The sequence below is a fragment of the Ornithorhynchus anatinus genome, chromosome 10 (assembly GCF_004115215.2).
Source record: "Ornithorhynchus anatinus isolate Pmale09 chromosome 10, mOrnAna1.pri.v4, whole genome shotgun sequence".
NCBI classification, from domain to species: Eukaryota; Metazoa; Chordata; class Mammalia; order Monotremata; family Ornithorhynchidae; genus Ornithorhynchus; species Ornithorhynchus anatinus.
This window is the reverse complement of record NC_041737.1, coordinates 12,187,357-12,201,556: the sequence shown is the minus strand read 5'-3', so window position 1 is coordinate 12,201,556 and position 14,200 is coordinate 12,187,357. Positions and strand designations below refer to the sequence as shown.

Sequence of the window (14,200 nt, the reverse complement as noted above, 5' to 3'; positions counted from 1 at the left end):
CTCAGGATCACACCTGGAGGGTTTGCGGTACTCTACCAGTCCCCGCTACTGGAGGGAGCGTCAAGCAGAGGCCTGTCCATTCCATTCGTAGCTTGGGCAGTGGCTAGTGAGTGGAAGGCAATCTGCTACAAGACAAAACTCCCCTGTGCTGGGCAGCAGCGGGAGTCGGAAGGACCTGGGTTCTAATCTTGTCTGCTGTGTGACGTTGGGCAAATTACTTCAGTTCTCTGTGCCTCGGCTACCTCATTTGTAAAATGAGGATTGTCTGTGAGCCCCAAGTGTGACATGGACTGTGTCCAATCCAATTAGTTTATATCTACCCTGGCAATTCCCCTCTCAAGGTCGCACCTGGAGAGTTTCCAGTCTCTACCAGTCTTGGCTACGGGAGGGAGAATCAAGCAGAGGCCTTCCCATTCCATTCTCGCTTGGCCAGTGGTTAGGAAGTGGAAGGCAACCTGCTACAAGGCAAAACTCACCCGTGCTGGGCAGCAGCGGCATGGGAGAGAGTCAAGGGTGGAGACTCGTGTTTACTGCATGGTCAACCATTTCCGAATTTTGACCAAGAAAACTCTCTGGATCCACTACCGGAACGATCGCGGTTGGAGAGCAGGGCATTCTGAGAGAGATGCGTCCGTGGTGTTGCCATGGGTCGGAAACGACTCGACAGCATAAGACAAGACCCCGGCGCTTAGTACAGTGCCTGGCGCATAGTAAGTGTTTAACAAATACCAGTAAAAAAACAAAACAACCCTTCAGCTGCTCAGCTGTTTTACAAAGGTGGAAATGTCTCCTTGGTGGCATTGTTAAAATGTCTATTGTGTGCAGAGCACTGTACTAAACACTTATGTGCAGATAACAGTAGGTGCATATAGGCATACAAGTCACTTATCAAGGTGCAGTGACTGTTTGCATGGCAATCTCATGCTGCACTTGCCAAATACAATGCGACAAACCAGAGCCAGTATATACAATAACCACTATTTATGAAACTATGATATTATAGCTAGCAATGGATATAAAAGGCCAAGAAAAAAATCATCGAAAAAATATAAAATCTCTCAATAAGATAAATCTTTTGGCTAAAACGTCCCAGATTTTACACTGCCTAGTACAGCAATAGATCAAACAAACTCCGACACCACAATAAGACCTCGTTAAAAGAGTGTAGGAGTGCGTGAACTCTGCTCTGGACAAAAAGAAAGGGATTGCTCGGTCCTTGGGGATCTCTCTCTAGATGCTGTGGATTCTTCTTCAAAAGCAAGGTAACCACAGTCTCATTCTCACATTCTAAATATGCTTAAACCCTTTATATGCTACCTGGCATAAAGAAAAACCTGAGGATCATGGTTTATCATAAACCAGGCTCTCTTCCTGGCCTGATCAATCGATTGATCAGTGGTATTTACAAAGCGTTTATTCATTCGTTCATTCGATCATATTTATTGAGCATTTATTGTGTGCTGTATTGCACTTGGGAGAGTACAAATACAACGAAGTTGGTAGACATATTCCCTGCCCACAAGGAGCTCACAGTCTTCAGTCTGGTGCTGAGGTAGGGCTTGGCTTGTCCAGTCCTGGTGTCGCCAAACCCCACTCTCCAGCTGGCTCTGCCTGGAACCCCCATTTTGACCCTCCCACCACAGACCCCTCCATCAGAGGAAGGAGAATTCAACTTGAACAAGTCCTCACGCCCCAGGCCTGGAATGTCCCGTCCCTGGGTGTTCGGACATGGGCTTGGGTTAGATGGGTTTGTCGTTTGAGCCTCTCCCAAACAATCATATTTATTGAGTGCTCACAGTGTGCAGAGCACTGTACTGAGCGCTTGAGTACAATAATAATAATGGTACTAGTTAAGTGCTTAAATGCCAGGTATACTGTTCTAAGCACTGGGGTAAACACAAGCTAATCAGGTTGGACGTGGTCCCTGTCATTCATTCATTCATTCAATAGTATTTATTGAGCGCTTACTATGTGCAGAGCACTGTACTAAGCGCTTGGGATGAACAAGTCGGCGACAGATAGAGACGGTCCCTGCCGTTTGATGGGCTTACGGTCTAATCGGGGGAGACGGACAGACGAGAACGATGGCGATAAATAGAGTCGAGGGGAAGAACATCTCGTAAAAACCGATGGCGACTAAATAGAATTGAGGCGATGTACAATTCATTAACAAAATAAATAGGGTAATGAAAATATATACAGTCGAGCGGACGAGTACGGTGCTGTGGGGATGGGAAGGGAGAGGTGGAGGAGCAGAGGGAAAAGGGGAAAAAGACGGTTTAGCTGTGGAGAGGTGAAGGGGGGGTGGCAGAGGGAGTAGAGGGAGAAGAGGAGCTCAGTCTGGGAACGCCTCTTGGAGGAGGTGAGTTTTAAGTAGGGTTTTGAAGAGGGAAAGAGAATCAGTTTGGCGGAGGTGAGGAGGGAGGGCGTTCCGGGACCGCGGGAGGACGCGACCCGGGGGTCGACGGCGGGACGGGCGAGACCGAGGGACGGCGAGGAGGTGGGCGGCGGAGGAGCGGAGCGTGCGGGGTGGGCGGTAGAAAGAGAGAAGGGAGGAGAGGTAGGAAGGGGCAAGGTGACGTAGAGCCTCGAAGCCTAGAGTGAGGAGTTTTTGTTTGGAGCGGAGGTCGATAGGCAACCACTGGAGTTGTTTAAGAAGGGGAGTGACATGCCCAGATCGTTTCTGCGGGAAGATGAGCCGGGCGGCGGAGTGAAGAATAGACCGGAGCGGGGCGAGAGAGGAGGAAGGGAGGTCAGAGAGAAGGCTGACACAGTAGTCTAGCCGGGATATAACGACAGCCCGTAACAGTAAGGTAGCCGTTTGGGTGGAGAGGAAAGGGTGGATCTTGGCGATATCGTAGAGGTGAGACCGGCAGGTCTCGGTAACGGATAGGATGCGTGGGGTGAACGAGAGAGACGAGTCAAGGATGACACCGAGATTGCGGGCCCGAGAGACGGGAAGGATGGTCGTGCCATCGACGGTGATAGAGAAGTCTGGGAGAGGACCGGGTTTGGGAGGGAAGATGAGGAGCTCAGTCTCGCTCACGTTGAGTTTTAGGTGGCGGGCCGACATCCAGGTGGAGACGTCCCGGAGGCGGGAGGAGACGCGAGCCTGAAGGGAGGGGGAGAGGACAGGGGCGGAGATGTAGATCTGCGTGTCATCTGCGTAGAGATGGTAGTCGAAGCCGTGAGAGCGGATGAGTTCACCGAGGGAGTGAGTGTAAATGGAGAACAGAAGAGGGCCAAGAACTGAGCCTTGAGGAACTCCAACAGTTAAAGGATGGGAGGGGGAGGAGGCTCCGGCGAAGGAGACCGAGAATGACCGGCCAGAGAGGTGAGAGGAGAACCGGGAGAGGACAGAGTCCGTGAAGCCAAGGTGAGATAAGGTATGGAGGAGGAGGGGATGGTCGACAGTGTCAAAGGCAGCAGAGAGGTCAAGGAGGATCAGAATGGAGTAGGAGCCATTGGATTTGGCAAGAAGGAGGTCACGGGTGACCTTAGAGAGAGCAGTCTCGGTAGAGTGGAGGGGACGGAAGCCAGATCGGAGGGGGTCTAGGAGAGAATGGGAGTTAAGGAATTCTAAGCATCGACCTCACATGGGACTCACCGTCTTAATCCCCATTTTACAGATGAGGTAAATGAAGCCCGGAGAAGTGAAGTGACTTGACCAAGGTCACACAGCAGACAAATGACAGAGCCGGGATTGGAACCCAATATAACAGAGTTGGTAGACACGTTCCCTCTAGCAGCTCCAGGAGCTGCCGCTTTGTCCTCTGATTCCCAAACCTAAGATCGCATCCTGCTCAGGGGCTCCGTGACTGCTTCCTGATGGCAGTGATGAGCATCATTAGACTTCAGATCAGGGAAATGACATTCATCTCCTGAGGCCGTGTTGGGTCAGGAGGAGGCTGGGAGCCAGAATGTCTGAGTCAGTGTCCCGCCCCGGATCAACACTTAATTTATTTCTGTCCGTGATGGAAGGATTGATGAGGTCAGCCCCTGGAGAAGTACTCCGAGTTTCTTGCAGAAAGGCCTCCGAAACCATCAAGTCTTTCCCTACGGGATGTCCAGGGTGGCATCTTTAGAGGTCGCCCCTCGGCTTAGAACGCTCTGCCCGGGCCAGCTGCAAAGGAGAGTTTGCCTTGGGGCCATCTCCTTCCACCTGCCGCGTCCTCAACTTGCATCTTCAGTGTGAAATATTTCTCCTCAGGCTGTTCCTGGCCGGCTGCCAGTTAGGAGACGCGGCCGCGATGCCGGATGGGCCCCGTGCCAGGGTGGGGAGACCTGGCACTCTCATTCCCTCAGGAAAGAGCACTCCTAAATGGGGCTGGCGGTAGGGAATCCCCATTTTAGTCACGGAGGTGTGCACTGGCCAACAATCCTCAACGTGCTATAAGCCAGAGCCGCCGAATACGAACCCTCTCTCAGGGGACTGTCTGCAGCCTGTCAGGTGGCACGGCGTAGCGGATAGAACACGGGTCTGGGAGTCGGAAGGTCGTGGGTTCTAATCCCGGCTCTGCCACTTATCTGCTTAGTGATGTTGGACAAGTCCCTTTACTTTTCTTGGCCTCAGTTACCTCATCTGTAAAATGGGGACTGAGACAGGGAGTCCCACGTGGAACAGGGACTGTGTCCAACCTGATTTGCTTATATCCACCCCAGCACTTAGTACGGTGCCTGGCACAGTAAGCGCTTAACAAATACCACTATTATTATTATTACAGAGCCAACCCCGGGTGATCGGGCTCAATGGGATGGGACAGAGACTACTACAACAGAAGCAGGGAATGTGTCTGTTTACTGTTCTACTTTTACTCACCCAAGTGCTTAGTATACCCTTAACAAACATATAAAGCAAAACGAACAAACGAATGTTTCCAGGATAGCTGCATCCCTAAACGTACTACGCACAAGCCACCCCGACTCCGTATACCCAGGCTGAAATCCCCCTGGATCTTCCACTTGGCCGGCACTCAATAATACCAGTAGTAATAATAATGACGATAACACTGTCCTTGATTAAGCACTTATTATGTTCCAAGCGCCATTCTATCTACAAGATAATCAGGTCAGATTCAGTCCCTGCCTCTCACAGCGCTCACAGTCTAAGCGGGAGAGAGAACAGATATTTAATTCCCATTTCACCAACGGTCAAATGACTGGCCCAAGGTCACACAGTAGGCAAATGGCAACACAGGGACCCACTTCCAACCAATACGAGTTTCTGGATTCCCAGTCCTTTGTTTTTTTCACCAGGCCAGGCTGAAATTACTCTTTGGACCAGGTGGTTGGCTTTTCACTGGTTTTTGCTTTGGCAGCTCACGAAGCAGTAAACACAGAGCAAGGTTGAACCCCCTCCTCCTCTTTCACCCCCGTCCCCTCTCCTCTGCAACGAGCCATTTCCCTGCCAAGTTCCGGGGCTTGTTTTTGAAAGATACTAAACTCAACCCGCTCTATTGTAATTTTCCCACTTCCATTCAGAGGAAATATTAATAATTCAAGAAAAGAAATGACTTTACAAAGAGTCTTTCTGTTTATGTCTTCTAAACTCCCAGTGGTGAACGGTCATTTTCCAGCTAATGGAGGGAACGTTACTAATGAACCAAACAGCCTTAGAGGCTGCAAATGCCATTTCCTTGCCATCGTTTTCCTTCCCTCTGTTCATTTTGCGTGATGAATACAATCTGGTTCTGTCCACCACGGTGGTTTTCATTTTCCAAAGCTGGCAGGGTGTGTAACCCAAGCGAATAACCGAGCCACTCTAGACCCAAATTTACTCTTTCCTAGGTGCTTTCTATTTAATACTAGTGGTATTTACTTTGTGCCAAGAGCCACTTGTCTGCCACATGGCCTTGGGCAAGCCAGTTCACTTCTCTGTGCCTCAGTTACCTCATCTGGAAAATGGGGATTAAGATTGTGAGCCCCATGTGGGACTAGGACTGTGTCCAAATGGATTCGCTTCTATCCACTCCAGCACTTAATACAGTAATATAATAATATAGTAAGCGCTTCACAAATACCACAGTTATTATTATTATTATATGCTTTACAGAACACTGGGGTAGATACAAAATAATCAGATCGGACACAGTCCCGGTCTAATAGGGGCTGAGAAGTCCCCTCTAGACGGTAAGCACGTCGTGGGCAGTTACTGTTACACTGTACTCTCCCAAGCACTTAGCTCTGCACGGGTGCCGGTCAACATCTTTCAAACGTTTTCCTTTCCGTTGATTGATATTGGTCATTGCCGGCACCTAAGCGCCAACCATGGAGGCGATGCCTTTTTCTTTCAATCCGTCGAAGGTATTTACTGTGTGCAGAGTGCTTGGGAGAGTACAATACAAAAAGAAGCGGGAGGCATGTCACCGGCTGCACTTATACCGCGGGGCAGACTGGGGAGGAGGTGGAATTGCAGAAATCAACTGCTAAGTGAAGTCTCTTTGAAGAAAGAAGGCCTCTCCAGAAGGTGACCCTAACATCTGTCCCTCATAAAGTAGCCTGGTTTCACTCAGTGCCATGAGGTTGGTTGCATCGTTTCAGGCCAAACCAACATGCCTTGAATGCCATCCTTCTTTCTGGATGACCGCCGACTTCATCATCCCTTAGCTTCCTGATGTTCCTGGATGGGATGGTTATTTTCTTTGGATCGGTCAGTTATCTACTGATTGTGGCAGTTCTCATAAAAGGTAAGTTCTCTTGTGCTGCTTCATTTTTTTTATTTATTTTATAAATAAATATTTATTTATTTTAATATTAATGTCTACCTCCCCCTCTATATTGTAAACTCATTGTGGGCAGGGAATCTGCCTGTTTATTGTTATAATGTACTCTCTCAAGCGCTTAGTACAGTGCTCTGCAAATGGTAAATACTCAATAAATGCGATTGACTGACTCACTGTTTCGTGATTGAGACAGATGGTCCATTTCTTGGACTCCCAAATTCACAGCCAAGATGGAGTCACGGGGGCAATTTATTGAGACAGTTCCAAGAGAGGCACTAGATAAGCACAGTTGCCCAGAGAGAAATTACTATTTGCTGTCCTCAAAGCAAGTCTTGGCAAGAGATGGCCAAGCTAAGGTCAAACACATCTATGAGTAAAGAATCCAATAAGAACCATTTTGTTGCCCTGTGAAGCAGAGGAAACTGCACAGGGGAGGAAGAGAGTGAGGAGAGAATTTCTACCCCAAAGATCTTGTGAGCTACAAGCACGGATTTCACTTGTTTGGTATGGACTTCTAGACTCTTCTAGAGCTATATCTTCTTCTTTTTGTTTAATCAAGCTAGGAATTTGGCTTCAATGCCCATGGCTCTGATAATAATAATAATGATAATAAATAATAAATTGTGGCATTTGTTAAGCGCTTACTATGTGCCACACCCTGTAATAAGTGCCGGTTCCCTGTCCCTGTCCTGTCCCCAGGACACAATCCCTGCCCCATATGGGGCTCAAAGTCTTAGAGGGAGGGTCAAAGGGTTCTGAATCCCCATTTTACAGATGAGGAAACTGAGGCTCAGAGAAATTAAGTGATTTGCCCAAGGTTACACAGCAGGCAAGTAGAGGAACAGGGTTGCTTGGTGGATAAAGCACAGGCCTGGGAGCCAGAGGCTCTGGGTTCTCATTCCGACTCCGCCACTTGCCTGTCTTCAACCTGATTAACCTGTATGTACTCCGATGCTTAGAGCAGTGCTTGGCCCATATTAAGGCTTCATAAATACCATTAAAAAAAATAGTGGCAGAGGTAGGATTGGAACCCAGGTCTGTGCTCTTGCCTCTACGCCAAGTTGCTTCCAGTGCTATTCTGTGAAGTGTAAAGAGATTTTTGTTCTTTCAGTCACATGTGACAACTGAAACCTTCATGCTCTACTTACATAAATTGCCCCCATGACTCCATCTTGGTTGTGGATTTGGGAGTTGGAGGAATGGACCATCAAAGTCCTGGTTATTTAGACCCTCGTTACAATGGCAAAAGCATTTTTACTACAGCAGGACTGGGTTTCTCCATTTTTGATGGTGCTCTCAATCACCCAATTATAACTCCATGGAAGTCTCCACGTGGAGACTTCTTATATTAAGGAATTTAATCATCCACATCAGAGTATTCACCTCTACTCAACCTCGGCTCAGCCGAGTCTCCTGCCCTATTGATCTTCAGAATCTTTCCGTTCAATGCTCCTGAAGCAATTTCCGCATGTCCCAGGTCCCCTCCATAAAGGATGCTGCTTATTAATAACGATTTAGTTTTTTAAAAAAACAGAACAAGTATTAACAAGATGAATATCAAGGATCAGTTAACCTTAATGGTCTCAGAACTTTTATTCTCTGTGTCTTTTATTTAGGAACTCCAGCTCAGAAAATGTCAAAGGCTAAATCAAGTTGTTTAACAAAGCTGTAACGTCTTTTCAGTGACATCACCCCAGCCCCACAGCCCTCTATTATTTCCCCTACTTGGAATTTATTTTAATGCCTGTCTCCCTGCGTAGTCTAAACTCCTCCTGGACAGGGATTGCGCCTACCAATTCTATCGTAGTGTAGTCGTCCAAGTGCTTATATTAATATTTGTTTCCCCCTCTAGACTGTAAGCTCATTGTGGGGGGGGGGGGGGAATGTGCCTGTTAACTTTTATATTGTACTCTCCCAAGCGCTCAGTACAGTACTCTGCACAAAGTAAGCACTCAACACATACCACTGACAGATTGTTAATTGCTGCTGAGCATCCACACTGTGTTACGTGCAACTGCCAAGTCACATCTACAGTGTTCCAGAGTGACGGGATCTCCCATCCATCTGCTAACTGCTAAGTTCTACTGCACTCTTCTAACTGCTCGGTACAGTGCTCTGTCCAGAGCAGATGCTCAATAAACATTACTGATGATCGCCGACCTCTTGCCCATGGCCAGCCTCTGACATGGAACTCCCTTTCCCTTCATATCCCTTCCCATCACTCTCCCCAACTTCAATCCTTATTAAAAGCACATATCCCCCAAGAAGTGTTCCCTGGCTAAGTCCTCATTCCCTACTCCCTCTCCCTTCTGCATCACCTTTGCACTTGGATCAGTACCCTTTAAGCACTTGATACTCACCCCACCCTCAACCCCAAAGCACTTCCGTACACATCCATAATTTATTTTAACATCTGTCTTCCCTTCTAGACCGTGAGCAAATTGTGGTCAGAGAACTTGTCTACCGACTCTGATATGCCGTACACTCCCAAGCACGTAGTATGGTGCTTGCTGTGTGCAGAACACCGTACTAAGCGCTTGGGAGTGTACGGTATATCAAGCACTCAATTAGTACAATTGACTGATCAATTGATCAGTTCCTTTCATTGTGGACACAGAGGATGGTAGAAAGAAGGAAGGAGAAGGGGTGCGGGGAGAGAAATGATGATAGGAAATAAAGATAAATGGGATCTTTATTTACTTCATTTATAAACATTTACCCACAGGGATGACAGGGCTTCTGTGGCCCATCTGTGGACGGCCTTCAGTGTTTTGTGTCCAGGTCAACCACAGCGGTCTGCTTTGCTGGATTCCTACAGGCAAATTCGGGCGGGAATCGTTGTCCCATGAGGAATTATGAATAGGCCATATGCCATCACTGCACGTTTGTTCTGCCTCTCTGCTGCTTCATAGGAACCTAGGGCTTCTCCCTCCATTTCTACCCCAACGAAAGCTCAGAGACCTTTATCTGGGCGCTTGGATCCTTCTTTTTAGCTCTGGAATTGGCGAGTTGACATCCTTCCTAGCTGAAAGGACATCAGATAGAAGGCGGGCGAGAGGAGGGAGGGAGGGAAAGAGTGAGGGAGGGAGCCAGGGCAGCGGTGACAGAGAAGTTGCCAACCAAACTAGTCTGATGGGAACAGAAGGATGGCTCTTGAGCTGAGAGAAGGGAGATTTTATGTCCTGAAATGATAAAGAGGCAGTGAGAGCAGTACAGTGGGGAGGATATTTGGAAGAGGAAACCAAAGGAACTTTTGTACATTTAAACAGGATGGACCAGGGAGGGGATCACAAATATGGGGCAAAGCTAGTGATGCTGGGGAACCTTTCATCCTGGAAGAGAATGTGAAGGTCGGAGACAATACACACAATATATACAGTACCCATTATTTATGAAACGATTAAACTGTAGCTCACGGCGTACATTAATGATCCTAAAACTCTAAGACTTTCCCTCCTACTTGTACTCTGAGCCCCACGAGGGACATGGACTGTGTCTGATCTGATTATCTTCTATTGACCCCAGTGCTTAGAACAGCGCCGGGGTATGGTAAGCACTTAACAAATGCCACGATTATTATTACGGAAAATAGCGTAGGCTTTAGGTCCAAAGCAGGGCTGTATCACTCAGCTTGGGACCCTTGGTATCTGGGTGTCAATTTCAAAGGACTTTCCAACTCCTTGGGTAAAAGAGGTGAATGGCTTCAGGAAAACCTTTCAGAAAATTGCTTACATAATTACAGAAATAATGTATGGCTTTAAAAATAGGAACTGTGAACTGTCCATGACAGTAGTTATTGCTCTTTGTATTTTACACCAAGATAAAATATAGAAGAACATTGTTAGGGGCGGGTAGATGAGAGGATGGGCTGGGAGCAATGGAAAGGGCAAGAGGAGAATGAGGAATTTTTTTCAGTGCTGTAAGTACAATGTTTCCTATGCACTAATTTTATAAACTGAAATTTTAATACGCAACGGAAAACTTCATTTGAATCCTGAAAAGAGCTTTCACTCCATGTTCTTGTAGCTCAAGGGATAAAGTTTGCTCTCATGCCTGGTCCTCCTGCTAATTCCTGTTTGCCTATGGCACAACTGGCAAAACTCTCCCGTTTTACCTGCTATTCCCCCCGCTCCCTGACAATGCCATTTCATCTTCCGCCATATCTTCCTAGCATAAAGATTTCCGAAGCTAATATCAAATGGTCATCACTTCATGGCCAGGATGTGGACGTGAGCATTACCAACACTGAACAGAGCAGTTCTTCATGGGGATCGACATCTTCAAACAGAGCCTTCCCCGTGACCCCCGATGTCCGGGGTCCCCCCGGGACCTCCTCAGGAACAAGTCTGAAGAGACAAGCCGCCAACAACTGGAATCCTTTCATTTCCTCAGAACTAAAGAAATGCTATCTGCAACAATGAGTCATCGGCTCCTGCAGCTCAACAACATCCTGTCCTTCCCATGCCTCTGCAGCCCTTCCAAAGGAAAGTAAGATCTCTAACGTGCACACAAACCCCGCCGCTGCTTGGCCTCCGTCGGGGAAGAAACACCAGAGGAATAAAACAGAAGTGGGTCTGAGCTTCCCACAAGCCTGAAAACCCAACGCTTTGCTCCCCTGAGCTCACGATAAACCTGGGCAGCATCCGGGGCAGAGAGAGGGGCCTCCTACAGCAAACACTCACAACTGACCACCTGTTTCCTGAACTGTGGAAAACCGGGGATATTGCACTGGGACTGTTGGCTTCTTCCTTCCCTTAATTAGCTGCAATGGAGGGATATTTAAATGAGCTAATCTCTGAGATGCAGCTGTGGATATCACTTGGCTTTATTAGAATCATTTTTCTTACTTTAATTCATGCATGCTGCATCTCACTATTGTTCCTTTGAGAATCACAAAAATGGAGCTTTCGAGGTTCAGTTTATTAATGCAAACAGAACCACCTGTTTATGAATGCAAACAGAACCACCTCAGCCAAATGAAAAATGAAACATTCTAAGCCTATCTGAATTTAAACAGACTTTTTCTGGCCCTCTTGGAAGGGGCTTGATTGCACAGAGAAATAAATGAAGTGCACCACTTGGGGTTTTTTTTAAATGACTACCGCTCCAGTTAATGCTTTCTGATATTACATACAGATCCAATGGATCCTGTAAGCTCGAATCTCTCACCTGTTTAGGCGTGACTCCCGGCATTCGAATGTCCAATGCAAAATCAGATGAATCCAGAGGAATGACTGGTCTGGGTGACCCGAGACAGTCATTGGAGAATGGCCTGGGGGTTTCTTTATGCCTTAAAACAAAATCAAGTTTTAATTCTTTCAAATACAAAGGAATTTTAGTTCAATCACCAAAGCAGAATTTTTACCACAGGAATCTCTTTAGAAGCCCATCAGGACCAGTCTCAGGGATTACGGCTTGATGAAATCCTTAAAATGTCTTAGCTAGGTAATAATATAAAAACATGCTTGGCAATCTTCTGGGGAAAAAAACAAACCAACTAAGGGTATTTCTGGTTCACAGGCGCAAATCAAAGCAAACCACTTAAAAGATTTAAGATGAAAATGGATACATTCAAACCTTCATTCTATAATATAAATAGGCCACGGTAAAAAGACTCAAACTTTTGAGATTTAAATCCATGGAGATGAAGTGTGTGATTGGTCACAGAAATTCCAATGCTCCTTTCCTGTGTGCCGAAACCACGTCGTGGAAGATTTTAAGATTTTATAACGGTGATTCATAGACCCTTGGCAAAAGCCATGTTTCGGCCCCAAAGCAGACTGCTCAGTTTACTAAGCACATTTTAACGGGTAAAGCCTTGTGTGGGAATTACTACTGTTTTGAGGTAGTTAATTATGAGGATTTTGTAAACAGCTCAGTGAGCTTGTACGACTTACTAACATACAGAATCCGTGGCCCTCCCGGCCCACGCTCCCGGCCCCAAATCTCTCTCAACATTTTACTTTTCAAAATCAGGTAAATCACAGGGTAACTGAGTTTATATGACTGTCACAGAGTTTAAGGAATATCTCCCCCGAGAAAGCGACGAGTAGGAGAAACAGCAACTTCTAAGTGGCGTTTCAAAAGGCAGGAAGTCTACTTAATATCCTGGGATCATTCCACAAGCTTTAGAAGAGCACAGTTTGCCAGAAGTTACGGCAACCGCACGGCATTTCAGGAAATTACCTTTCAGTGGAACAACATTGTAACACCACACCCCCTCGGTACCGAGAGTAATCGCCCCTCCGGAGAGCATGCGAACCCCCTCTCCCCGCCAAACCCACCTCTTAAAGACAGAAAGTGGGCTTCTGAAGGCCAGGCAGCCGTTCTGACTAACGAAGAACAGCATTAGCAGGCTACTAACGAGGCCAGCCATGTCCATCCTGCTGCTCCAGCCCGATTAAGGGAAGAGAAAAAGGGCAGGGCCGTTCTCTCGGCTGCGATCCTGACTAGAACTAGGCAGAAGCGACGGTATCAATTCACTGCTTCATCGTTCCGGTGCTCTGCAGGCAGGCAGCCGACCGTGTTTGACAGCCCAACTGTCTGGGAAGGTGACGCACAGTAAATCAGGAAGGTGGACGGCGCTGCCTCGTCGCCTCTGCTTGTGGCTCCAAAAATCCCTTGGGAGAATCTCCTCCGGCTCTTTCAGGATGCACTTTACTTTCGTCCCGTCCGAAAAGCCGAAGCGTCAGCCGGCTCGGTCGCTCTCTCCTGTATGGCACTCGGCCCCGGTGAGCCGCTTAGACCTTCCTGTTCTTTCTCGATCCACAGTGACAGGGGCTGTGAGGGCTAGCCCGCGGACCAGCGTCAGGCATCATTCAGAACCTGCAGAAATAGAAGCGGATAATGGATGACTAACACCCCACAGCATTCGTGCTCGACAAATCCCTGTTGAGGCTTTTTAATACATTCGTACTTTCATAAGCTTAAGCCCAACCCATGAAGAATGCTCCTCGTCTGTTGATCTCCCTCTCTCTCTCTCTTTCTCTCTCTCCCCCCAAGACACATGCCTGCACCCTCCTACAGTTTCTTGGTTTCTCCCCTCAAAGACTGAAAATAAATAAAAGGGCCAGGCGGGCTTCTTCTGGGTGTAAGTAAAGTAAGTTATTCCCATAAAAGAAAGCTAAGTCTCCCACTAGGAGGGAGAGATAGAAAGGAAGAGAAAGGGGAGTAGTGAGGGGGGGCTGGGAGGCATTGAACAAGCACTTGGCTATAATAGCCAGCAGAGAGGGAAAAGCAACCCTGGAAAGGCAGTCACGTTTCTAATATGCTCAGGAAAAACAATTGTGCTTCATCTCTATGGGGAAAAATAGTGTAGGCTTAGAACTGTGGTGAAAGGAACGCAAGTAAATGATACTCGATTTTTCTTTACTAAAAAATGAACTTCCATGACTATATTTACAAATGAAATCGAACATCCCTTAAAAATAATCATCATTCAGCATGTGGGAGATAAGAAAATAGCACGGAAATTCCCC

General features: G+C 47.2%; 1 protein-coding gene across 12 annotated transcripts in view; it reads right to left on the bottom strand.

Moving 5' to 3' along the window:
• The window catches only part of PAM (peptidylglycine alpha-amidating monooxygenase), a 180,813-nt gene that overhangs the window by 78,869 nt on the left and 87,744 nt on the right, over positions 1-14,200 (bottom strand). For 11 of the 12 annotated variants that reach the window (XM_029074123.1, XM_029074128.1, XM_029074129.1 and 8 more), the window contains exons 2-3: positions 13,007-13,547; positions 11,892-12,012 (exon numbers count right to left, since the gene is read on the bottom strand). In XM_029074123.1, coding sequence (XP_028929956.1) covers positions 11,892-12,012; positions 13,007-13,104 — 219 coding nt within the window. In that variant the 5' untranslated portion in view covers positions 13,105-13,547. Of the gene's footprint in view, positions 1-11,891; positions 12,013-13,006; positions 13,548-13,638; positions 13,785-14,200 lie in introns of those variants that run through there. The other variant, XM_029074125.2, reaches the window with a different exon arrangement.